This window comes from Brassica napus, chromosome C7 (assembly GCF_020379485.1).
Source record: "Brassica napus cultivar Da-Ae chromosome C7, Da-Ae, whole genome shotgun sequence".
Classification (NCBI taxonomy): Eukaryota; Viridiplantae; Streptophyta; class Magnoliopsida; order Brassicales; family Brassicaceae; genus Brassica; species Brassica napus.
The window spans coordinates 27,787,215-27,811,023 of record NC_063450.1 but is presented as its reverse complement, the minus strand read 5'-3'; the positions used below and the strand labels follow the sequence as shown (position 1 = coordinate 27,811,023).

Sequence of the window (23,809 nt, the reverse complement as noted above, 5' to 3'; positions counted from 1 at the left end):
TGGGTTATGTTTTAATTTACGGCTGGGTTGTCTTTTAATTACGGCTGATTTTTGTTTATGGCTTGGTTCTCTACAATTACGGCTGAGTTTTAATTTCATAATTACTGAGTTATCGTTAATTGGCAGTGTTATTTAAATACGACATGACTGAGTTATTTAAATTCGAGACGGCTGAGTTATTGTTACTTTAAGGCCGAGATAATACTAACTTGTTGGTTGAGTTTTGTAAAAAAATCCAAGATACGAGCAAGAAATCCGCAATGTCATCAACTCGGATTTGCCATGTCATCACTAACGAACGAAATTTACAACTTGGTTTATGAGACTGTTCATGTTCTTCTGCATGTTATTTATCTATCGTTTTCATCTTTCTCAGTTGGTTATGGATCCGGTAGTTATTGTTTCCGGTAACTGGATTAAGAAAAACAGATATGTATTCAACGTCGACAGAAGAGGGTGTAGAGTTCTTCATTTAGATGAGAAGACAATACATGAAGATTTCGCAAAAACTGTTCTCGAAGATTACAGATTGAATGATTTGAGGGATCATATTCAGCTTAGCTACATGTTCTCGAATAAAGCATTGAAAACAATGGCGCACGACACTCCACCAGTTTACGTGTCCAATACTCGACAATTGCAAGGTTTTCTAAGCCTAAAGAAAATCGAACAACTACGTTTCTGTGTGGAGATTACGGAGAACAGAGCAAGAGAGAAGAGTAAAACATTTTTCAGCTTTAGCTCAGAAGTAGAAGCTTCAGTAGTTGAGTCCAGAGACAAAAATTACAGTGGGAGTTACGATGGTTGCAGTTTGGAGAAGGAACAAGAGGACAATGAGAATGACTGCTCTAGTAATGTCGAAGGAGGAAAACACGACGTAGTCGGAGAAGATGAAATAGGCAAAGAAAACGAAGAAGATGATGAATTTGAAAGACGATTTGATATGTTCGACGATTCGGACGGTGCGTCATCTGAAGATGATAACTTCAACTCATACGGCGAGTCTCCTACAGAAGACGAAGATTCACTAACGCTACCTCCCAAGAAGAGATATCAGAACTTCTCGATGAGCGGATCTAAAGGGAATCTGGAGGTTCTAAGGTTGGAGATGTCGTCGATAGACATTGCGGTAGGTCAACGATACGAGATTAAAGACGATTTGGAGAGACGACTGAAACTTCATACAGTGAGGCATCAATTTGATTTTGATGTAGAAACATCAACCCCGACATCATACGTTGTTAAGTGTTGGGTTGATGGATGTCTCTGGAGAGTTCGTGCTTCTACCCAAGGAGAATCCCCGGCGTTTCATGTTCGTATTTACGATTCGAAGCATACATGTTCCTGCACAGAGCGTTCTAATCGATCTCGACAAGCAACACCAAATATTTTAGGAGAGTTGTACAAGAACTTTCTCGGCGACGTTGGTCCGACCGTTCGCCCTACGAGCGTCGGAATAGCTATCACTAAGCAGTTTGGTATAAAGGTAATTACTTTGTTGTGGCTAAGTTATTTTAACGATACGACTGAGTAATATCAAATATAACAGCTGACATATTCATACAATGCGGCTGGGTTACTATAATGTTAGATGCGGCTGAGTTATAGTAAAGATAGGGTTGAGTTATTTTTACGTTGTGGCTGTCTTAATTATTTGATGCGGGTGAGTTATGAGGATCGTTTTTTCATGTGAACAGATGAATTATTGGAAATCACACCGGACGCTGAAATTTGCATGGGAAATCGATGAGGGAACACCTGAGTGTGGGTTTGAAATCTTGCCTTCTTACTTATACATGATAAGAAGGGAAAATCCGAGTACAGTTACGCGTCTTCAAATCGATGAGCTTGGAAGATTCATGTATGTGTTTCTTGCCTTTGGTGCGAGCGTAAATGGGTTTCCTTTCATGCGCAAAGTTGTTGTAGTCGACGGTACGTTTCTCAATGGTAAATACAAAGGGACGCTACTCAGAGCACTAGCTCAGGACGGTAACTTTCAGATTTTTCCAATAGCCTTCGCAGTGGTTGACACAGAAAATGATGATTCGTGGCATTGGTTTTTTACGCAACTAAAACTTCTGATTCCTGACGACGAGGGTCTTGCGATAATCTCGGATATGCATAACTCGATAGGGAAAGCAATTAGAAATGTGTATCCGTTAGCTGCTCGGGGAATATGCACCTACCATTTATATAAGAACATATTGGGACGGTACAAAGGAAAAGATGCATTCCGTCTGGTGAAGAAAGCGGCATGATGTTTTAGGATTTCTGACTTTACTGCGATTTTTGAGGAGATTGAAGCCATTAATCCTGCACTTCACGGCTACCTCCAAAGAGCTGATGTCCGACTGTGGACGCGTGTTCATTTCCCAGGTGAGAGGTACAATTTGATGACTACAAACATAGCAGAATCAATGAACAGAGCATTGTCGAATGCTAGAGGTCTAAACATTGTTCGAATATTAGAATCGATACGGGCGTTGATGACCAGATGGTTTGCTGAACGGAGAGAGGATGCCAGGTCGCAGCCAACGACGCTTACGCGTGGTGTCGAGAAACTACTACATGTAAGTGAGTCGTAACAGTAAAAATAAGTCTGTCTTTAAAATGCATAAAATTCTTAAATTAGACTTTGTAGTTCTTAAATCAGCCGTAGTATGTAATAAGTCATTCGTTTCATAAAATTCTTAACTCAGCCTTGGTAGTTCTTAAATCAGCCGTAATATGTAACAAGTCAGTCGTTTCATATTTATTCTTTTTTTGTTAATAGGGTCGTGTAACTGCCACCAGAGAGTTGACGGTCCAAAGGATTGATGATCATCACACTGAAGTTAAAGCGCACATGTCGTCATTTCGAAAGTGCACATGTCGTCGTTTCGAACGCGATAAATTACCATGTGTACACGCAATCGCAGCTGCGGAGTACAACAATGTTTGTCGTATATCCCTGTGCAGTCCTTACTATAACAGTGCATATTTGGTGAGCGCATACGCTGAATCTGTCATGCCGGCTGACTCAGCATAACCTGTTCCAGAAATCGTGGCTAACAAACCGTGCTTGCCCCCGTCTATTCGTCAACAGCCAGGAAGACCTAAGAAAAATAGGATAAAATCTGATTTAGAAGTTGCACTTCAAAACAAACATCCTAGGAAAGAACACACATGTTCTCGATGTAGACAGAGTGGACATAATGCGGAAACTTGTCCGATGTAAGCAAGTGTTGTAGGGATTTTCATGTTTTTGTATTACGATTGTGTTTTTGTTTTAATGTTTTTGGTATTACGGCTGGATTAGAGATTTTCATGTTTTGTATTACGGCTGTGTTTTTATTTTCATGTAAATGTATTTTGGCTGGATTAGGGATATTCATATTTTTGTATTATGGCTGTGTTTCTGTTTTCATGTAAATGTGTTACGGCTGGATTAGGGATTTTCATTTTTTGTATTACGGCTGGGTTTTTGTTTTCAAACGGCTGATTTATTGAATGAATTTGTATTACGGATGGGTTATGGAATAACTTCCCGCCCATTATAAGAAACGTCGCGATATGAAAACCGTTTTACTGTCAATAAATAAGGCACTTCTCGAACAATTATATGTTAACTCTCTATTTTTTACACAATTTCTCTCTCTCTCAAAATCAATTTCACAGTAAATGAAATATTTCCCTCTTCTTGAATTGCCTGAAGAAATTCAGGCGTTGGTGGTTGAACGTGTGGCCCGTAACTCCTTCCAAGATCTCTATGGCCTCAAAGCATCGTCCAAGTCGATGAAGGCGTTAGCAGAGCGGCGTGGTGTATACCATTTCTACGATGTGTTATCCGTTCCCTGGGGACTCAATATGCCTTCTTCATTGTTGAAATCTTGCTACGCTGAGGAAAATCAAAGCACACTTTATATAAAGGGTGCACAGTTCTTCTTCGCATTCGGCCTTAAAGAAAAAGGGCTTTCTCTCATGAAGCGTGCAGTAGATGCAGGATATGAGCGTACTGTGTATACACACAAAATGACTCGAGCAATCTTTTGTTGTGATGGGCAGTATTTTGCTAGTACTCCAAGAGAATCAGTTCATTGGATAGGGAAACTAGTGCAATCTGTTAAATGGGGATGGGGTTTGTGGCATTCTGACGAGTTCCGCCAAAATAGGGCGTTGTTTGTTTCAGCTTATGTTCCGTCGTTCTACAGATGCCAATGTGCAACACATGTGGAGCGACAATGTCTCTGCTTGTGGCACATTGATATGACTAAGGATGACAACATGTGTGAGCGCTGTTTCTGGATCAAAGGGCACATTCTTACGTGATTTTGAACCGATAAGCATTATTAGGGACACAAGGAAGTGGTGAAGATGTAATCTATCAGAATTTTATCTTTTTAAGTTCTTTGCTATGCCATTATGTATGTCTGACTACAAATTAATGTAATGAAGACTTAGTTATTGTTTCTTTTGGCTGATTTATAATTTAATTACAGCTGAGTTACTGTTTTATTACAGTTGATTTATTGTTTTCAAGCACACACATCATGCAAACATCAACAAACATCATGCAGAGTTATTAACATCGTTATTAATAATGGCTGAGTTATTGTTTTATGACGGCTGATTTATTGTTTCGTTTGGCTGATTTATAATTGAATTATGGCTCGGTTTATATTTAATTATGGCTGAATTATCATTTGTTTAATTAAGCTGAGTTTTGGTCACATAATATAAAATCATATTAGCATTAAACACCAATGAAAAGAGGTTAATTTACGTGCATTGAAAAACGTTCAAATTTCTTAATTTACGTGCAGACATGTAAAACGTTCAGATTTCTTAATTTACGTGCAGACATGTAAAACGTCAATTAAATACTTAGTCCAATCAAGCAAGCGGAGGGAGTAATAATTAGCCTCGATATTCTCATATTGTTGGCGGAGTTAAAGTATAAATCGTCTTGATATTATAAAGACATCGATATTTTCCACACGCGCCACCATTAATCGACAACTCAGTCCAATCAAGCAAGTGGAAACGTCCCATTAATAATGAAATTGGGTGAGTGAGTTACTTTATGCGTTTTGGCTGAGTTAGCTTAAAGTTCTGAGTGAGTTACTTTATACGTTTTGGCTGAGTTAGCTTAAAGTTGTGAGTGAGTTACTTTATACGTTTTGGCTGAGTTAGCTTAAAGTTGTGACTGAGTTACCTTATACGTTTTGGCTGAGTTAGCTTAAAGTTGTGACTGAGTTACCTTATACGTTTTGGCTGAGTTTTGGCTATGTTTTATTATGGCTGAGTTTCGGAAACGTTTAGATTACTTGACGGCTGAGTTACTGTAAGACATTAAGTCTGAGTTACATAAAACATAGGCTGACTTATATGTACAAAACATTACTAAACAAAGAAGTAGTAGTAGCAAAGTAACGACATTCCAACCCCACAAACAACCACATTCCTCAAACACCGACCCTGACTCATACATTCTTCTCCTTTTCCCTCAGACGCCGTCTTCACTACTTCAATCTCTTTCTCCAACCGATCAACGTTAAGTCTGAATTCCGAGATGTCTTTGTTCATGCCACTTATCAGTGACTTTATATCCTCAACCTCTTCAACCAAACACTCATCCGCCCATTTGAATAAATGTCTCCATTTTCACAATATAACCAGATCTAAGTATTACGTTACAGAACATGCGAAATAAGAACCAAAACGAACCTTATTATATCCTTTTCTACAACAATAGTACAATCTTCCTGGATTTGTAGCGGTTCCAGATGTAGAAATGTAACAGGGTTCACCACACCAACATTGTTTTGGTGTTCCTCTTTCCGCGTTCAAACGTCGTCTGTAAGAATTTCCTGAAACGCAGGATGAAGAAGACATTTTGATTCTCAAAACAATTTCAGAAACAAAATGGAATTAAATGGAATTAGGGTGAGTAAGAAGACGACATGATGAAACGGCGTCGTTTTCTTATTTCCTTTTTATTTAATATAATAATATTTAAATGTCTCGATATTGTAAATCTCTCGACACATGCGTGGCAGCCGTGTATTTCAAACTCTTAATAATTAGCCTCGATATTATGTTTGAGCCGAATTTTCCACACGCGCCATAATTAATCGACAACTCAGTCCAATCAAGCAAGTGGAAACGTCCCATTAGAAATGTATTATATTAACATTCACAGCTGGGTTTTGGCTATGTTTTACTATGGCTGAATTATCATAAGTTTAATAACGGCTGAGTTTCGGTCACTTATGGCTGGGTTTATGTTTAATTAACATTCAAAGTTGAGTTACCTTATACGTTCTGGCTGAGTTATTTTAGCAGATACGGCTGAATTATATTCACATTATGGCTGAGTTATAGTACTTAATATAAAAGAAATTTGAATTCGACATGTTTACATTCAGGAACCGAAATTATCAGATTCAAAATATAGACAAGGCATCACTTTCAGAAACCAAAATTGTCAGGACCAAACTTTTCAAATATGTGGACGAGATCACGCCAAACTCTTGTTAACATCCACGGAGGCTTGTCGCCTCCGTTTGCCCAAGTTCTCTTCAAATGGCGCATCTGGCAACGAAATAGCGTTCTGGCCACATGATTAAAATGTGTCCAAAGTGTCAAATTATGCCTTCGATCCCACGTGTTTTTGCGCTACAACAAAAAAGAATACAAAACTGTTGAGAACACAAAATAAAAATAACTCAGCGACGCTATGCTGCCATTTTAAGTGGACAAACTGTTCTTACAGCGAGTTGAAGAAACCATCGTTCCTTAAAATGATCGGGAATGGCGCGGTATGTCGGCCAATCATGAACCCATCCTTCCACAAGAATCGACGGGATGACGAGGGAGAGATCACTTAAAAATTTGAACCAGATAGTACTGGTTGTGTCAAGCAATTCTCCCGGACCAGGGTATAGAAGAGGGAGGTTTTCACGATTTGCAGAGCTTAGTATCGCATTGACAATGTTCTCTAACATCGTTGAATAACCAGGAACAATCAGCATAACTTTTGATGGGGATATAGAGATATTGTTTAGGTTTTTTCTAGAGAGAGAAAAGTGTAAGAGAGGAGACAATATATAGAGAGGTACAGAACGTCAAACGTCTCGAGTTAAAATTTCCCAAGAATCAGTTATCTTTTTCCCGCCAAACGTCAAGATTAAGTTACACTTTACGGCTGAGTTACTTTAACATTTACGGCTGACTTAGTAAATGGGGTTTAGAGTTTAGGGTTGCTTATTTAGGGTTTAGGTTTGCTTTTTTGGGTTTTTTGGTTTGGAATTTGGATTTATGGTGCAAGAAATATTATAAAAACAAAAATTCATAATAAATAACACAATAATAGTTTATGAGTTTTGAGTTATGCTCACACCTTATATATATCAGTTAAGTTTATGAGTAATTGTAAGACAACATATACCTCAAGATCATGATTGATTCTAAACTCGTAAATTCAATATAGAAGACACATTCAGTTGATTATATATTCACTTCAAATTTATAATTGGAGTTTCAATTTAACATTTTAAAGTATAAACATTTAATTTTTTTTGATTCTAGGGTATGTTTGAGGTATGGCTGAGTTATAATATCGTAACGGCTGACTTATACTAATCGATACGACTGAGTTATATGAACATTTTACGATTCTAGGGTATGTTTGGGGTAAGGCTGAGTTACACATATACGAAACGGCTGGGTTATAAAAACGATAAGACTGAGTCAAGTACTTAATAAAGTACAAAATAACATAAGTCAAGTACAAAACATCAACATATGTCAAGTACAAAATAATAAACACAGGTTCAATTAGCCAGCAAACTGCTCATCACAGTATTTCCTCCTTCATCGAAGATCTCTGCTGCCATCTTCATCCGTAAACCTTGAATATTGTTATCGTTTATCCCATCAAACGTTACACCAAGTGCTAGACACTCCACAAACTTCAACGAATACACCACACAATCGCCAATCTGGGTGTTTTGTGGAGTGTATCTTTTGCTCCTCCTTCTGAATGAGAACTTCTTCTTACTAGGGGCTCGGATATTGGTAGGAATATGATCACTCAACATATACGGAATCATGTGCGTCAGCGGTTTAAATGAATTTAGAATTCTCTGCTCACTTTCGGGTGTTGCCTCTCCAAAGATTGGATCGTAGCAATCAATCTTCCCCTTCTTCAGATCCACATGATACGCAACCCAGTGATTTCCGCCGGTTTGAAGACATCCGTACAAGTGATCCACATCTTCATACCACTTTAAGTTTGTTGGACAGTGTTTGGGAAGCTTACCCTTTAACATATCTTCATAACCATTGCCTTTGAAATTGAACATACTAGGTTTTATCTTGAACTGAGTGAAATCGTGAATCAAAAAACTTTGCCGCCAAACGTTAACGAAGGCAATCCGCTTGGACCAGAATGGAGTGGGATTTCGCATGGACCTTTTAATGAGGACGTTCAAATACGCAACGACATGCTACACAAATAATATTAACAAGTCAGCCGTGATATAATAAAAGAATATGTAAGTCAACCGTAATATAATATATAACTTAGCCGTACTAAAAGAATATGTAAGTCAGCCGTAATCAAATATATAACTCAGCCGAAATATAATAAAATTAATATATAACTCAGCCGCACTAAAGACTTACATTATCAAACACCCATCCATATTCCTTTTCCGGCCACGGTCTTTCATGGATGAGTATGCTGTAGAAATCACCCTCATGATTAGCGGAGAGGACTGCTGGTTTATCTGCTGGTGCTTGGGTGGAATTCCCTTAATGTGTTGCATCAGTTTTTCGAGTAGCACCGGATCAACAGGTGCCAGAGGGTCATATATTACTGATGAAGGAGTAACATTTTTCCTCATGCACGTCGTTCCATTCTCTCCTACGTACGGAAAAACTGCTGGTGAAGAAACTGCCGCCTTTGAAAACCCTTTTGGAGTTAACTGAACACTTTTCTCCCGATATTCCTTAATTATGGCAGATCTAACCAGTTCAGATCCCTCGACGTCAGACTCCGGCGCAAATTCGTTCTATCCCCCAACAACTTTGCCAGTCACATCAGCAAATACACTGTCCTCTCCAGATGGAGTCACCTCTTTGTTCTTTAACTCAGCCTATTTTCGCTTCTTTAGCTCAGCCTCTTGTTTCTTCTTTAACCCAGCCTCTTTTTTCTTACCCTCAGCCTCCTTTTTCTTAGCTTCAGCCTCTTTTTTCTTACTCTCAGCCTCTTGTTTCTTCTTGCCCTCAGCCTCTTTTTTCTTCTTACCCTCAGCCTCTTTTTTTCTTAGCTTCAGCCTCTTTTTTCTTAGCCTCAGCATCTTTTTTCTTAGCCTCAGCCACCTTTTTCTTAGCCTCAGCCTTCTCCTTCCTCTTAAACGCAGCATCTGCCTGCGCTGCTTTTTCCTTCTCATCGGCTTCCTCACCCTTAACAATACGGTTGCCCCTGCAGCCACGTCCATAGGCTGGAACCTTAGCATCCTTATCATCCTTAGTAGCCTTTGCTGGAGAAATTACTACGAAATCAAGAGGTTGACTATCAAGATCAGTAGCTTTAGCGACATTACCAAACTCCTCATCCAAAGTCCTTTTCACCCTTGATTCCTTATCAAGCTCCTTGGCCAAATTCTTCTTCGGTCCAAAAACCTTACCAGGAGTCGCAGCTAACGCTGGACTATTGACAGACTTCTGCTGCGTTTGAACCACTGGTAATGGTGGAGAGCGGTTATCATTGTTTTCGAGAGTTTCTCCAACCCCCAGATCTTTCAGACGCTCCTCCAGTAAAGCTTTCACCCTGTCATCAATGGTCTTTTGGTCCATCAATGGTCTGGTCCTGTCTAACTCGTAAGCTTCCAACCATGAGTCAATCTGATCAATTTTTCTGGAAATATTATCCAGAGTACTCACAATGGTCGTCAGAGTCGCTTTGTTCTCCAACTTCAAATCTTTGGTACATTCCTTCTCGCTAGAACCCTTTCCCGCAGCAGCAGCTTCAGACTCATTTTGTGTCTTAACTTTCTTCTGCTTCTTAGTGGGTGGCTCAGCTTCTGACGAAACTCCACCCTTCATTTTCTTCTTCTTCGCATTCCCCTTCCCCTTTGCATTCCCCTGCACTTCCCAAAAACCTTTCACAAATCTACCTGCATGAATGTCTGTTATCAAGCTAACGAGTTCAGGGTCGTCAGCTTCACCCGGCCAACTGTGGGAACCGAAATTCGCACTGTCGATTTCCGTTTAAATAAGGAAACTAGGAAAACCCTAATTTCCCAGAGGTCCCGGATATCTGCTAATACCACACGCCAAGCAATCAGAACACGAAACGAGAACAACAATAAAATAAGAAATCGAAAAAGAGAGCAAGATAGTTCTTATTCCGAATCTGCGTTTGAGCGTTTACAACAAGGTAAGTGTCTGGACTACGAGAGCTGTCGGCGAGATTCCTAGTTCTAAAACCCTAAGACGACAAAAACCTAATTGAGTCGCAGCTCGAATAACAAAAACGGAAAATTGCCTAAAATCGCTCTAAGTGCTAAGTTTGCTGTGTAAAGTCCTCTCTCATGCCTCTCGCCTAGGACTCCTTATATACTGGCTCCAAGGTCGGTTTACGCTTTTCCCCTTCTGTCCTTAAGCCGCCATAGCATAAAAATGGAGTTATTCCATTTTTTTCCGATCTTTGTAATTATCTTCAAAATTTCGTATTTATCCGCGGAAACTTGACATTTATCTTTCCTTGCGAACCAAGCATAAACCGTCATGCGGCTTACGGGCTGTTGGTTACAAAATCGTAAGTTGGGCCTCAGTCATGTCTTAGGTCCCTTTGGGCCGTCTTCCGACTAGAAGCGTTTATTACGGCTTCTTTCGATAAAGAACGAACTTTCCGCGGTTTTTATGGTAAAGTTTGATCGATAAGTTAGAATGGCGGGGAATCGTGAAATGGGTTCGATACGGTCTTCGGGAGATAGCATCGAAGGGTAGACGAGAACGCATGGACTATGTGGTATCGACGTTTCGGAAGAGCTCGGTCGCTACGTAGCGACCGAGCGCTACGTAGCGACCGATCTTTGGTTCGAGCTCGGTCGCTATGTGGCGACCGAGTTCCGGCTCGAGCTCAGTCGCTACATAGCGACTGGGCGAACGCTCGAGCTTGGTCGCTACGTAGCGACCGAGCGGAATGGATGTTCGGTCGCTACGTAGCGACTGAGCCTTGGCTCGAACTCGGTCGCTACATAGCAACTGAGCGGAGCACATGTTTGGTCGCTGCGTAACGATCCTTTTCGGGCTCTTGTCCGATGACTCGCGTTTCCTCCGCAAAGCTTTTCGTAAAGAAGAATCTATTTCGAAAAAGTATTTGTCGAAGAAGTTTTCTACGTTTTTCTTCTTCGGGGATTTGGACGTTAACTTCGTCGTAACCGTTTTCGACCCCAACAGTTAGCCCCCCAGCTCGTTGGGAGCGTAGATTTCTAGCGAGGTCCCAATGTGCGGTATGCCGAGTTTGGACGAGATTGGTGTATTTGGGCGAAGTTCGTGTCCAAAAATCCGCAAGTAAATAGTAATTTCTCATGCTTATAAGAAGGGAGGTAACTTGTTCACAATCTTCACACTTACTTCACACTTACTCATTCTCATAGAGAGGTTTTTCTTGAAAATTTCTTTCTCTATATCATTTCCTTCTTGATTTAAAAAGAAAAACACGAGATGTCGAGTAAGAAGAGGATTTCGAAGAAAGGGTCCTTGCCCGCGAACATTTCTGAAGAGCTTCGAGTGCCGAAGATGGAATTCGTTCCTCATTCGGTAGACCCAGCCGAGAACGAGGCATGGTGGGTGGCGTGTTACGGTTCGATCACGCCTCCCAAAGAAAAATCGTTCCCGATCATGAACCATCGCCCGGTGGAGGCAGGTGCACCGAGCAGGAGTACTAGTGAATTCCTCGAGGTCATGCGGTCGTTCTATCATATTTCGGACGCGGTGTAATTCAGGGTTCCTCGTCAAGAAGAATGCGCTAGTAGTCCCCCAGAGGGCTTCTTTACATGTTACGAGGCATTCGTAGTGCGTTGCCGTTTGTGGTTCCCGATCCCCGAGATTATCGTCTGTGTGTTGGGTCGTTTCGGGGTGGCGATAAGCAAACTGAATCCTCTTGGCATCCATCACCTCATAGAGATCCTGGTCCTGAGCTACGAGCATGGTCTCTCTCTCACCGTCGATCACTTCGAAGCGCTTCTTCGATTACAGATCATCAGGGACACGGACACGTACAGGCTGGTTCCTCGGAACTTCATGTCAGTGGTAAAGGGGTTCACTTCTAACTTCAACTCGTGGAGGAAGTTTTTCTTCTTTGTTCGTGTAGACGCAGCATCCGTTGAGGAGAGTTGTATCCCACTGTTTCGGAGGTTGCCGAAATAATCGTCCCTTTATCAACCCTCTTGCTCCGTTTCCTGAGGACATTATTGCGATGAGGGATCTGCTCAGGAATGGTCCTTTTTTCTGGACTTCCTTTACGCCAAAGAGAGTTCGAAAGGCGCTGAGGTTTGTGCATCCTGGTCCTGCTTTGGGCGGAGAAACAAGGAGTGATTCCGAACCTGAAGACCAAGGTCCCAACGCCGCTCCCACGATTGTGACGGGGCCGAACTCTTCGAAGGGGAAAGATATTGATCTCGGCGACCTGGAGTTTTCGGTGGACGATTGCATGCTTCCAGGATGGGATCCGAACCTTGCTTTCGGCGATGGAAGCGGTACGAGCGAGGTCCCTATTCCGGACTTCGATGATTTATTCGCTGGTCTTCCGTTGGGCTTTGACGCTCCTCAGGCCATGAGCGAGTCAGAGAGGCCGAAAGTTGTCGCGGAAGGATCTCGTATCATTAACGGGGTATAAACTTTAAGAATTTTGACGATCGTTAATATTATTTTTTGCTTATAACGTGTCAATCGGTTTTATAGGGTTTGAACTTGCTTGGATCGGCCATTGAGGCGAGCCATAGAGAGGCCATGATCTATCGCTTTAAAGCGGAGAAGGCGGAAAAGGATCTTGCTCGCATGCGAGACGAGATGCAGGCGCGAGACGCTCAACTCGCTCGTGATCATGCCAGGGCTGTTCGTAGGGCGGAACGGAAGGGCAAGAGGGAAATCGTCGAGGTGATGAAGACTCGCGCTTCTCAATTCCAGGTTGAGTACGGGAATCTTAAGGGCGCTTTCAACTCGCTGGGCGACTTCCGTGAGTGTCGCGGCTCCGTCGGGAACCTTTGGAAGACGCAGGAAGATGACTACGTTTTCGAGAGGGAGATGGAGTTAATGAAGGGTGGCATGAAGGATCATGCTCACGCTGAGGCGACCATCCCTCCGATCGATGGGAAGATTCAGGGATCCCATCCCGGTTTCCCCTGATACCGTAGAAGCTACAACTGATTTTGCCGGTGACGATGAGGAAGTGAACTTTCCCGCGGATGCATTCGGAGCTTCCTTGTCCGGGAATTTTAACTTTGATCTGTGAGCGTTTTGACGGGAAGGAGTTTTTCCCTTTATCTAGTTCATATATGTCTGGCCGAGTGTGGCCTTCGAACTTTGTATGGGCATATTTTGGCCGTTTTTGTCGGGACTGACCGTTGGTGGCTTTGAACCCCTACCACTATGCGGTTTATATAATGGATGTTTGTTTGAGTTACTTTGTTTAGAGTGGGTTTGAAGTAAACATGAGTTGTCGTCTAATATTTATCTTCGTTGAGGCGTTCAATCTGTTAGTTTGTTCGAGACGTGAGTTTTCGTAAAAATTATTTACGATCTTTCGGGAACGTTGAGATATGAACGAAGAGACATGTTTTAGGATCTCGTATCGTTTAGATATCATGTCTTTGAGATGTCTGAGACCAATGCGATGGGTTTAGGGCAAGACCTAGGTTTACTCTCGGTTTTAAGGTTTGTGCGGTGACTAGCCGGCTCTCGGTTTTCCTGTTGCGATTTCTACCTGATTCGTACCGATTTAAAGTCCGCGATAGGTTCTCGGCTTATACGACTTGTATGGTATGAATCGAGCATCTTTCCAGAGACAATTTTTAAGCCAACTGGAAGTGCTAGACTAAAATTTCGGATTTTTTTTGTAGCGCGCTTTCATCCGTGTGTTGGACGTTTGAAGATCAAAAGAGTGATCAAGTTGCGTTTGTTTAAGACGGCTGATGTGTTCATCGGGGCCAATCGACGAACGGAGTGTAAGATTTGTAGTGGTCGCGTTCGGACAATTTGTTCGTATCATCTCGATTTTTAACTTGGCGACGTCTCGCAGTTATTTCGAAGACTTATACGTATATTTTTGGTGCTGAAGTGAGATTGTTTTGCGATTTTTTCTTAAAAAGAGCGACGCATATTGATCGTAAAAATTTTCGAAATCTCTATAGAATTTGATTACAATCACGCATCTTTTCCTATGTGGGAGTATACGAGTATACGCACCCACTCCCCCCCCCCTTTTTCAGAGAGGGGGATAGCTGAACTCGTCTTTCGACGAGCTGCCTACGTACCCCTTTCGAGGATCAAGCCATCTCGTAGTTCTGTTTTATGCCACGAGTGTTTTCACTCGGCGGTTGTTGCCGTGCTGACCGGCTTGATCGTGATGATCGTGGCTGGGTCAGTGTTCTCTTCCGGATGTTCCGGTTGAGTTGTAGTGTCGGATTCGGATTCAAGTTGAGTTTTGACACCCGAAGCGCCTGTGTCAGCAGACGTTGTTAAATCGTCTTTTCTTGGAACATTGTTGGTCGAAGATTTATCAATCTTCGTGCGTTTACGATTTGCCGTTGCAGAGGTCGTCATCTGTCTTAACTTGTGTTCCGCGAGGAAGCACAGTCGCGACTGTTTCTGGCATCCCCAGATAGCTGCGACTCCTTTTGTGGTCGGGAATTTGACGCCCAGGTGGTACGTCGATGGAACGGCTTGCATAGCGTTGAGCCATGGGGTTCCCATGATCACGCTGTAGATGGCAGGATGATCGACTACCGCGAACTCGACGATTTTTGTGATCTCCTTGGCCATGACTTGTAGCTGAATCGATCCAAGGGTCATCGATACTTCGCCCGAAAAGCCTGTGAGCGGTTTCAGAGTTGGAGTTACTTCTCCGAGTTTGATGCTCATCCGATTGAGAGTGTCGCAGAAGATTACATTGACCGTGCTTCCCGTGTCAATGAGTACTCTTCCGACATCCAGATCTCGTATGACGAGGTCTATGACGAGCGGATCGCAGTGAGGCTGATCGATCCCGCCGGCTTCCTCCGTTGTGAAGGTGATTGAGCAGTTCTGATCATCTCGGGTAGGAGACCATGTAGGCCAGTTTTCGCTTGACTCCGCCTTCCGCTGGTAAGCCTTTATGGCCTAAACCGTATCGTTGCAGAATTGCGATCCTCCGATGATCAGGTTGACTCAACGACGATTGTTATCGTTCCCTTTGTCGTCTGGCCTCCTGCCGCGTTTATCCCCAGATTGGTTTTTTTGGGGATCTCTCCGTGGGAAGATTTCTGTCCGGTTTCGGGGGGCGATCGGTCTCGAGGATGAGATCTTTCATGCTGGTCACTTCCGAGAGTTCTCCGGCTAGTAGCTTCACGGCCAGCCTTGCTCCCAAGATCTTGCAGTTTGTCGTGGAGTGTCCTCGGGACTGGTGGAACTCGCAAAAGGTGTTTTCATCATATCCTTGATTGCGAGTCCATGTATTACCCGTGGTTCGGCCCTGGTCTGAGCCGATCGCGTAATTGTGCGCTCCTTGGAGTTCTTCCCCCTCGTGATGGACATACTTGTTGTTACGAGGGTTCTTCTTCCTCGTTTTTGGGTCTACATCTTTTGAGGACGATCTCGCCGAATTATGTTTTTGCGATAAGATTTTCGTTTCTTCCTCGATCATGATGTAGTCCGTCGCCTTGTGGAGGGCGTCTTGGATCGTCCGCGGTTTTTCGAGTGATATCCATTTTCTGAATTTCGACTTGTACCAGAGCGCCTTTCTGAGCGCATCGATGGCCACCTTGTTGCTTATCCCGCTGACCCTGGACATTACCAACTTGAATCGGCTGACTAACTCGCGGAGGGGTTCCTCTTCCATCTGGGACAGACTCCAGAGATCGACATCGGAAGTTTCTCTATCTATGAACATAGAGTATTGCTTTAGAAATTCCGATGCGAGCTGTCGGAAACTCCCGATAGAGTTTCGCTTAAGGCGCGCAAACCATTCGAGGGCTGCTCCTTCTAGATTCTCGACGAACAGGCGGCAGTAGCCGGCGTCTCTCTCGCCGTCCTTCAGCCTCGCTCTTCCCATCGTGATGTGGAAAGCCTGAAGGTGCGCTCTTGGATCGGTCGTACCATCATACTTCGGTACTTTAATTTTTCCTGGATCGGATACCCTCGTATCTGAGGTGCGAGCGGTGAAAGGGGTCTTCCGAGCCCCTTCCAGCAGCCTGTCGATCTCGGGAGCCGCGCTAGTAGCGTGATGAATTTGGGATTTTACGGCTCTTAATTCTGCCGCAGTCTTGGTGATATAGTCGCGAAGATCGCGTATATCTGACGTTTGTCAGCAGATTTCCGCGCTTGTCGGCGTTTACTGCAAGTGAGCTCGGTTTGTTTTTCAGCCAGCTCTTCTTGTTCGTTCCAATAGAGGATTTCCTCCTCTTCTGTCATTGGTTTGTCGAACGGAGAGCTTTCCCGAGTGAATCGGCTTCTGGTCTTCTGGTCCTCCTTGGATGTCTGTCGACGTCCTCATCAGTATTGTTGGAGACATCGCTACGATCCAGGTCGACTTGCTCGACTCTGTTGTCCTCTGAAACCTTCGCGGGAGGCGGAGGGCTTTTGGAGTTTCTCTTTTCGACGGGAGATTTCTCGCTAGGGTTTTGACCCGAAGGTCGTTCATGCGCGGCTCCAGGCCTGTTGAGTGGGGTTGCAAAGTCGAGTCTTTTCCCGCGGACTTTAGTTGTCCCGCGGGGGCGGATTGCTCGAGTCCTTGCCATTAAAGTTTCAACTTGTTTGGTCAAGGTTCTCACGAGCTTATCCTGTTCTTCCGACCTTTTTTCGTAGGTGGCGAACATCTTTTTAAACTCCTCGATCGCCGCGGCGTTGGCTGGTGCGTTGGCCGCGGATACATCCACTGCGGGAGTGTGGAGATCAGTGCCGCTGCCTCCGTTAAGAGGAATCTGCATGTTATCCGTGCCTTCAGTTAACATGTCTGGTTGAGGGTGATGTGGTTGAGAGTTAGATTGATCCATACCTCCCCTCCTTCTGGCGCCAAACTATGGGAACCAAAATTTGCACTGTCGATTTCCGTTTAAATAAGAAAACTAGGAAAACCCTAATTTCCCAGAGGTCCCGGATATCTGCTAATACCACACGCCAAGCAATCAGAACACGAAACGAGAACAGTAATAAAATAAGAAATAAAAAAAGAGAGCAAGATAGTTCTTATTCTGAATCTGCGTTTGAGCGTTTACAACAAGGTAAGTGCCTGGGCTACGAGAGCTGTCGGCGAGATTCCTAGTTCTAAAACCCTAAGACGGCAAAAACCTAATTGAGTCACAGCTCGAATAACAAAAACGGAAAATTGCCTAAAATCGCTCTAAGTGCTAAGTTTGCTGTGTAAAGTCCTCTCCCATGCCTCTCGCCAAGGACTCCTTATATACTGGCTCCAAGGTCGGTTTATGCTTTTCCCCTTCTGCCCTTAAGCCGCCATAGGATAAAAATGGAGTTATTCCATTTTTTCCGATCTTCGTAATTATCTTCAAAATTTTGTATTTATCCGCGAAAACTTGACATTTATCTTTCCTTGCGAACCAAGCGTAAACCGTCATGCGGCTTACGGGCTGTTGGTTAAGAAATCGTAAGTTGGGCCTCGAGTCATGTCTTAGGTCCCTTTGGGCCGTCTTCCGACTCGAAGCGTTTACTACGGCTTCTTTCGATAAAGAACGAACTTTCCGCGGTTTTTACGGTAAAGTTTGATCGATAACTTAGAATGGCGGGGAATCGTGAAATGGGTTCGCTACGGTCTTCGGGAGATAGCATCGAAGGGTAGACGAGAACGCATGGACTATGTGGTATCGACGTTTCGGAAGAGCTCGGTCGCTACGTAGCGACCGAGCGCTCGATCACTACGTAGCAACCGATCTTCGGTTCGAGCTCGGTCGCTACGTAGCGACCGAGCGGAATGGACGATCGGTCCCTACGTAGCGACTGAGCCTTGGCTCGAACTCGGTCGCTACGTAGCGACCGAGCGGAGCACGTGTTTTGTCGCTGCATAACGATCCTTTTCGGGCTCTTGTCCGATGACTCGCGTTTCCTCCGCAAAGCTTTTCGTAAAGAAGAATCTATTTCGAAAAAGTATTTGTCGAAGAACTTTTCTACATTTTTCTTCTTCGGGGATTTGGACGTTAACTTCGTCGTAACCGTTTTCGGCCCCAACACCAACAATTGAGTCCTTCAAAACCATTCTCCTCACACGCACCTGCAACACAAGGTTATAACAAAACTCAGCCTCCAAACAAACACAAAACTCAGCCATCAACTAAAATAATTCAGCCACCAAATAACACATAACTCAGCCATTAAGTAACTCATAACTCAGCCATCAAATATAATAACTAAGCCATTAAATAACAATAACTCAGCCATCAAATATAATAACTCAGCCATTAAGTAACTCATAACTCAGCCACCAAACCTTACCTCGCCATGCTCTTTGATTTCGGCAGACAACAATTTATCAAAACTTGCACGTGTACGCTTTCCACCCCATCGCAAAAGCGGAACGTCTTCGTTATTGATCACTCTCCCAAAACTCTCACCGAAGCAGGCGACGGATTCATATGCCCAAATCAATAACGCGTCCTTCATGTCGCTTATTGTGTAAAAACCTCCTTCTGGAGCCAACGTTTTAATAGAGTCAATCAGAACTTCGTATGCAGTCCGACCCCATGGATACGACCTCATGGCTTCATCGTCGAATACCCTTATTGCACTTTGAAAGGGTATCTTTGAATTGTGATGCAAACAATAGACTCCCATGGCTTGAAGAAGTAGCAGCCCCAACCACTTACGCTTTTCAAAACTCCAAAGCAGACATAACTCTAATGCTGCCTTCAGTTCATCTAACTTGGGTTCCATCCCAAGCGGCACCTTCAACTCCCCCCAAAACGCGTTGTATTGATCAGGATCAAATTTTTCTGTTAGCAATGGACCTGTGTTTAGCCCAGTGATCTCACCAAACTCGAGCAAGCTAAACCTGATGGCCTCATCAGCCACGAGACACCATATCTCCTTCTTTAGAACTCGCAGCTGTCTACACAGTAGATAGTGCACGGTCCTACCAGACCACATGCTTTCGCGTCCAGCTAGCCTAGCAACTACTCCAATGGGAGAGTTCACCAATTCTTCCCACACATCAAGTCCTATTGTTTCTCTAACGTGGGGGAAATGTCCTGGATGGAAATTGTGATTAATATCTTTACCTTCTAGGTTAGAAGACCCTTCAGGGTAAAGTCTTGGAGGGTAATCCTCTGATTTAACTTCAGCAGCATCCATCTGATCATATAACTCAACAATAAATCAGCCACAAGAAAACAATAACACATCCGTACTTAACAATAACTCAGCCACAACATAACATTAACTTATTCACGACACAGTGATAACCCAGCCACAAAATGTTTGAATAACCCAGTCACAACAAAATAGTAACTCAGCCACAACATAAAAGTAACTCAGCCATCTTAACATTAACTTATTCATGACACAATGATAACTCAGCCATAACATAACCCTAACTCAGTTGCAACAAAACCCTAACTCAGACGCAACAAAACCATATCACAGCCGCAACATAACCCTATCTCAGTCGCAACAAAATATAAATCAGGTGAAATATAATACATAACTGACCCACAAACTCAACCAAAACACAATATATAACGTTGCGATATCCTACCGGAAAAGACGAACTCGTAGATAAGAATGCGGCGAAGACGATTTCGTACAAACGATGCACAATGATAACAGAGAAAACAGAGTATCACGACAGAGAGTTAATTCGACGAAGAGGAAGTAAACACAGACAATGTCGATGAGTATCTCGCGGTTCCTTCTTCGAGACGACAAAGACAATGTTCTTAGTTAGTTTTTTTTTAAAGTTCGATGTAGTTAGATGGAGAAGAGACGGTTTGGTTTCTATTGTGCTGATGTATAATTTCAATTAGTGATGTGGATTTAATGTTTAAAAATAATTTTAATTAAAAAAAAACTAACCAAAGGTCCTTACAGTCATTTACTATGGGTGTCTAAACATTTTAGTAATTTTTAAAAGATGTTTAACACTATAGTAATAAACCAACTTTTCTTATACATTCAATTAATTTTCTCTAAATAGTAAATGGAAGCATGTTGTATTTTCTTACTTTCTTTTGGATAGAAACAGTGTTGAAGTAGTGTATTTAAAATAATGCAAAACGAGAGTGAGACTAGTGATGAATTACGGAATATCAGGAAAGTTCGGAATGTGTGAATGAATGAGAAGAAGCCATAGAAGACAAGTTTCTTCTTCTTGTAACCATCAAAACCGCATGCTTGTGTCCGCAATTTATTTTTATCTGAATAGAGACACTTATACTATTTTTTTTGTCTTACACTCCTTTATATTCCGGAGCTTCGTAACAAGTTCTTTTTTTTTCCTTATCAGACGTGTAAGAACATATAACCAATATGATGAAATATAATGTTGTTTCGCCTTCTTGTTCCAAACTATTTCGATGTGTTTTGTTCCTCCCACTCTTTTTTATCTTCTTCGTTGCCTCAGCTAGACGCTTAGAGCAAGTTCCAGAGCCGAGTCCAAGGCCAGCCCCGGTTCCACAACCGAGTCCAAAGCCGAAGCCATCTTCAAGTCCAGGGCTAACCCCGGCTCCAGAGCCAAAGCCATGTCCATGTCCAAGTCCAAGTCCAGGGCCAGCTCCGACACCAGCGCCCCCTAGGACACGTAACACGACGTTTCCTGCGATCTTTGCATTTGGTGATTCAATCGTAGACACAGGAAATAACGATTACATTTCAACATTAGTCAAAGCTAATTTTCCCCCCTATGGCATGAATTTTCCACATGGACTTCCCACCGGTAGATTTTGCAATGGCAAGATTCCTGCTGATTTTATAGGTGACTTTGCCTTTACTTTTAGTACATTTTTTTACTTAAGATTTTTTTTTCAAATTAATCATAAATAACTTTTTTTTTTTACAATATATGGATTTTCACCCAAAAGTTTGAAAAATATGCAACAAAATAAAGTTGAAAAAAATCCATAGAAAAATATTTAACAAAGAAGCTTAGTAAACAAAGAAGATCATATCTAATGATTGTTACTCGCACAGTAACGACGACCCTATTTGCCTTTTTCACTAACTTTGTTCCATTTCATATCTTAAAATTTTGGATTGGTTTTATTGGTCTAAAAATAGAAATTATTAATACATAAACTTATACGTAAAATATTTTCATCATAACTACGTAAGATCATTCTCAAAAAAAAACCTACGTAAGATGGCATCGCGTGGCCGGGCCTCGAACTCGTGATGGCGGGCACCTCAGCCGAGGTTCCTATACGAGTTCGAGGCCCGGCCACAGCGGATTTAACATGGTTTCCGTTTGGCCGCCAGAACCCTCCAGTTCCGGTTGGACGCGGTGGGATAGTCGGACTTAGGTCCGGATACCTGGATTATCAAGAAAAGATGGCATCGCGTCAGCTAAAAAATCAATATTTTTTTGTATTTTCAGTGGAAACATTCTTACTAAAATTGATCTTTTTGGTCTTTACTTTCACAGCGGAATTTTTAGGAGTAAAACCAACTTTACCGCCATACTTGAAGCCAGGGCTAACCCATGAAGATCTCGTCACTGGTGTATCATTTGCTTCGGGTGGTTCTGGCTTCGATCCTTTGACACCTATCGTTGTAGTAATAACTTCGGACTATCCTTCGCCTTTCGAATTACCTCTCCTTAATTAATTAATTTTAAAACCTAATTTCATTTGATAACATTTTTGTTTTCATGTGTTACCAATGTTATACCTAAGAGCGCAATACCGATGTCAAACCAGTTGACATATTTTCAAGAATATATAGAGAAAGTAAAAGGCTTTGTGGGAAAAGAGAAAGCTGAGCACATAATATCCAAAAGTCTAGCCATTGTGATTGCGGGTAGCGATGATCTAGCTAACACATACTATGGTACACATGCAGAAGAATTATTATATGACATCGATGCATATACCTCTTATATGGCTAGCTCTGCTTCAAGTTTCGCTATGGTATGTTGAAATTTGAAAATTATATGAGCCAGATAAAGTAAAACCTGATGAACATAGAGTGATCAAAATTTGGCAGCAACTATATGAATCTGGAGCAAGAAAGATAGGATTCATTGGTGTTTCGCCAATCGGGTGTATACCGATACAAAGAACCGCAAGAGGGGGACTTAAGAGAAAGTGTTTTGATGAAATAAACGTTGCAGCTCAGCTTTTCAATACCAAACTCTCCAGAAGTTTGCATTCAGTAGCCGAGACCTTGAAAAACGCCACTTTGGTGTATATTGATATCTACTCTCTCTTCGCTCATATGATCCAAAACCCCAAAGAATATGGTAACTACTGTTGTGTGTGAACGAGCTTAAGATTATTATTATTTTTCTCATTTTTGGTGGGGAATTTTGCAGGATTTGATGAGATTGATAGAGGATGTTGCGGGACAGGGATGGTCGAATTAGGCCCGCTTTGCAACCAATTTACATCACTTCTTTGCAGCAATGTATCTTCTTATATGTTTTGGGACAGTTACCATCCAACGGAAAGAGCTTATAGAATTTTAACCAAAAAGTTTGTAGAGACTGACATGAGCCCTTTTTATGACAAATAAATGTAGATTTAAGATGTCTCCGTTGATGATATGATTTGGCTAAATAAAAGCTGTAACTCATTTGGTTTAATGTATTTTTTGGAACATTAGTTGGTATAATGTTTCAGTTCCTGACTATGGTATGATACGTATAATATTAACATGGAACAAGGAATTAAAAAAAGATGAGTGCTTAATTTATAGGGCAATTAAAAAAATATCATTGAAACTTTTTCCTCTTTGAAAATATAGAAGCTGCGCCTAATTAAATAAATCAAATGTAAAAATGCTGTTGAATTTCTTCTAACGACCTACGCTTTTTGTTTATGTGATGATTCAATTCAATAAACAGAATCCATTATCCTTCTTGTTTCACTTAATCGAATTACAAAGAGATAAGATTGATTGGCTGAAATAGAATTATAACTAAAGGTTTTTTTTTTTGAACACAAACTTACTTTCATTCATACTCAAACTTCTTCACTACAATAGAAAGAGAGAATTATCCATCCTCTTTAGCAATAAGCATAAACTACAACATATATATAAGCTAAGCAAGATAGATCTTCAACCGAAGATGACAGCGAATTCAAGACGATGCTTGAATGCGTCGAAGGAACCTTCACAACAAAGTCTGACGACTAGAATATAGTCACATAAAGTGACGTTGAAGTCCTGACCTCATCTACAAAAACTACCAAGGTAGTTTCGATTGCATCTTCAGGTCCCGTAGAGACCGCTCCACAAGATAACAAACCGATGAGAGAACTGAAACAGACTCTCGGAAACGAGTCCGAGGAGACACCTCTATCCATAGGAAGAGGGCATGATGGTGAAACCTTATCCTCAGAAGAGGTTGATTGAAATAGAACCGAGACTGGTGACTTCACCAGTAAATTCATCCCATTGG

At 42.1% G+C, this 23,809-nt stretch overlaps 3 protein-coding genes across 3 annotated transcripts; 2 read left to right on the top strand and 1 right to left on the bottom strand.

Annotated features, from left to right (window-relative positions):
* Nucleotides 1–382: 382 nt before the first annotated feature.
* Nucleotides 383–3,028, top strand: LOC106407905. The gene is made up of 5 exons (XM_013848752.1): nucleotides 383–899; nucleotides 978–1,486; nucleotides 1,698–2,240; nucleotides 2,298–2,570; nucleotides 2,774–3,028. The coding sequence occupies exons 1-5, from the start codon at nucleotides 383–385 to the stop codon at nucleotides 3,026–3,028; spliced, it is 2,097 nt and encodes a 698-aa protein (XP_013704206.1).
* Nucleotides 3,029–9,294: 6,266 nt separating this feature from the next.
* On the bottom strand, nucleotides 9,295–19,548 carry LOC106407902. Its single transcript, XM_013848751.1, has 3 exons — nucleotides 18,694–19,548; nucleotides 18,404–18,472; nucleotides 9,295–10,131 (listed from the first exon to the last, which is right to left on the bottom strand). The coding sequence occupies exons 1-3, from the start codon at nucleotides 19,546–19,548 to the stop codon at nucleotides 9,295–9,297; spliced, it is 1,761 nt and encodes a 586-aa protein (XP_013704205.1).
* Nucleotides 19,549–20,621: 1,073 nt separating this feature from the next.
* On the top strand, nucleotides 20,622–23,037 carry LOC106410070 (GDSL esterase/lipase At1g20120-like). Its single transcript, XM_048763563.1, has 5 exons — nucleotides 20,622–21,166; nucleotides 21,833–21,963; nucleotides 22,083–22,316; nucleotides 22,393–22,648; nucleotides 22,721–23,037. Exons 1-5 carry the CDS (start codon nucleotides 20,722–20,724, stop codon nucleotides 22,918–22,920), a joined length of 1,266 nt encoding a protein of 421 aa, XP_048619520.1. The 5' UTR covers nucleotides 20,622–20,721; the 3' UTR covers nucleotides 22,921–23,037.
* Nucleotides 23,038–23,809: the final 772 nt, after the last annotated feature.

Bases quoted from the DNA above. Each gene is read 5' to 3' on its own strand.
- LOC106407902 (XM_013848751.1), bottom strand. From the start codon at position 19,548: ATGGATGCTGCTGAAGTTAAATCAGAGGATTACCCTCCAAGACTTTAC. The intron at 18,473-18,693 runs GTAAGGTTTGGT...CTTGTGTTGCAG, and splicing joins AAATCAAAGAGCATGGCGAG to GTGCGTGTGAGGAGAATGGT. The intron at 10,132-18,403 runs GTTAACGTCCAA...TGGGAAGTGCAG, and splicing joins CCGAAAACGGTTACGACGAA to GGGAATGCAAAGGGGAAGGG.
- LOC106410070 (XM_048763563.1), top strand. From the start codon at position 20,722: ATGATGAAATATAATGTTGTTTCGCCTTCTTGTTCCAAACTATTTCGA. The intron at 21,964-22,082 runs GTAATAACTTCG...GTTATACCTAAG, and splicing joins CTTTGACACCTATCGTTGTA to AGCGCAATACCGATGTCAAA. The intron at 22,317-22,392 runs GTATGTTGAAAT...AAAATTTGGCAG, and splicing joins CTGCTTCAAGTTTCGCTATG to CAACTATATGAATCTGGAGC.
- LOC106407905 (XM_013848752.1), top strand. From the start codon at position 383: ATGGATCCGGTAGTTATTGTTTCCGGTAACTGGATTAAGAAAAACAGA. The intron at 1,487-1,697 runs GTAATTACTTTG...TCATGTGAACAG, and splicing joins CTAAGCAGTTTGGTATAAAG to ATGAATTATTGGAAATCACA. The intron at 2,241-2,297 runs GTGAAGAAAGCG...ATTTTTGAGGAG, and splicing joins GAAAAGATGCATTCCGTCTG to ATTGAAGCCATTAATCCTGC.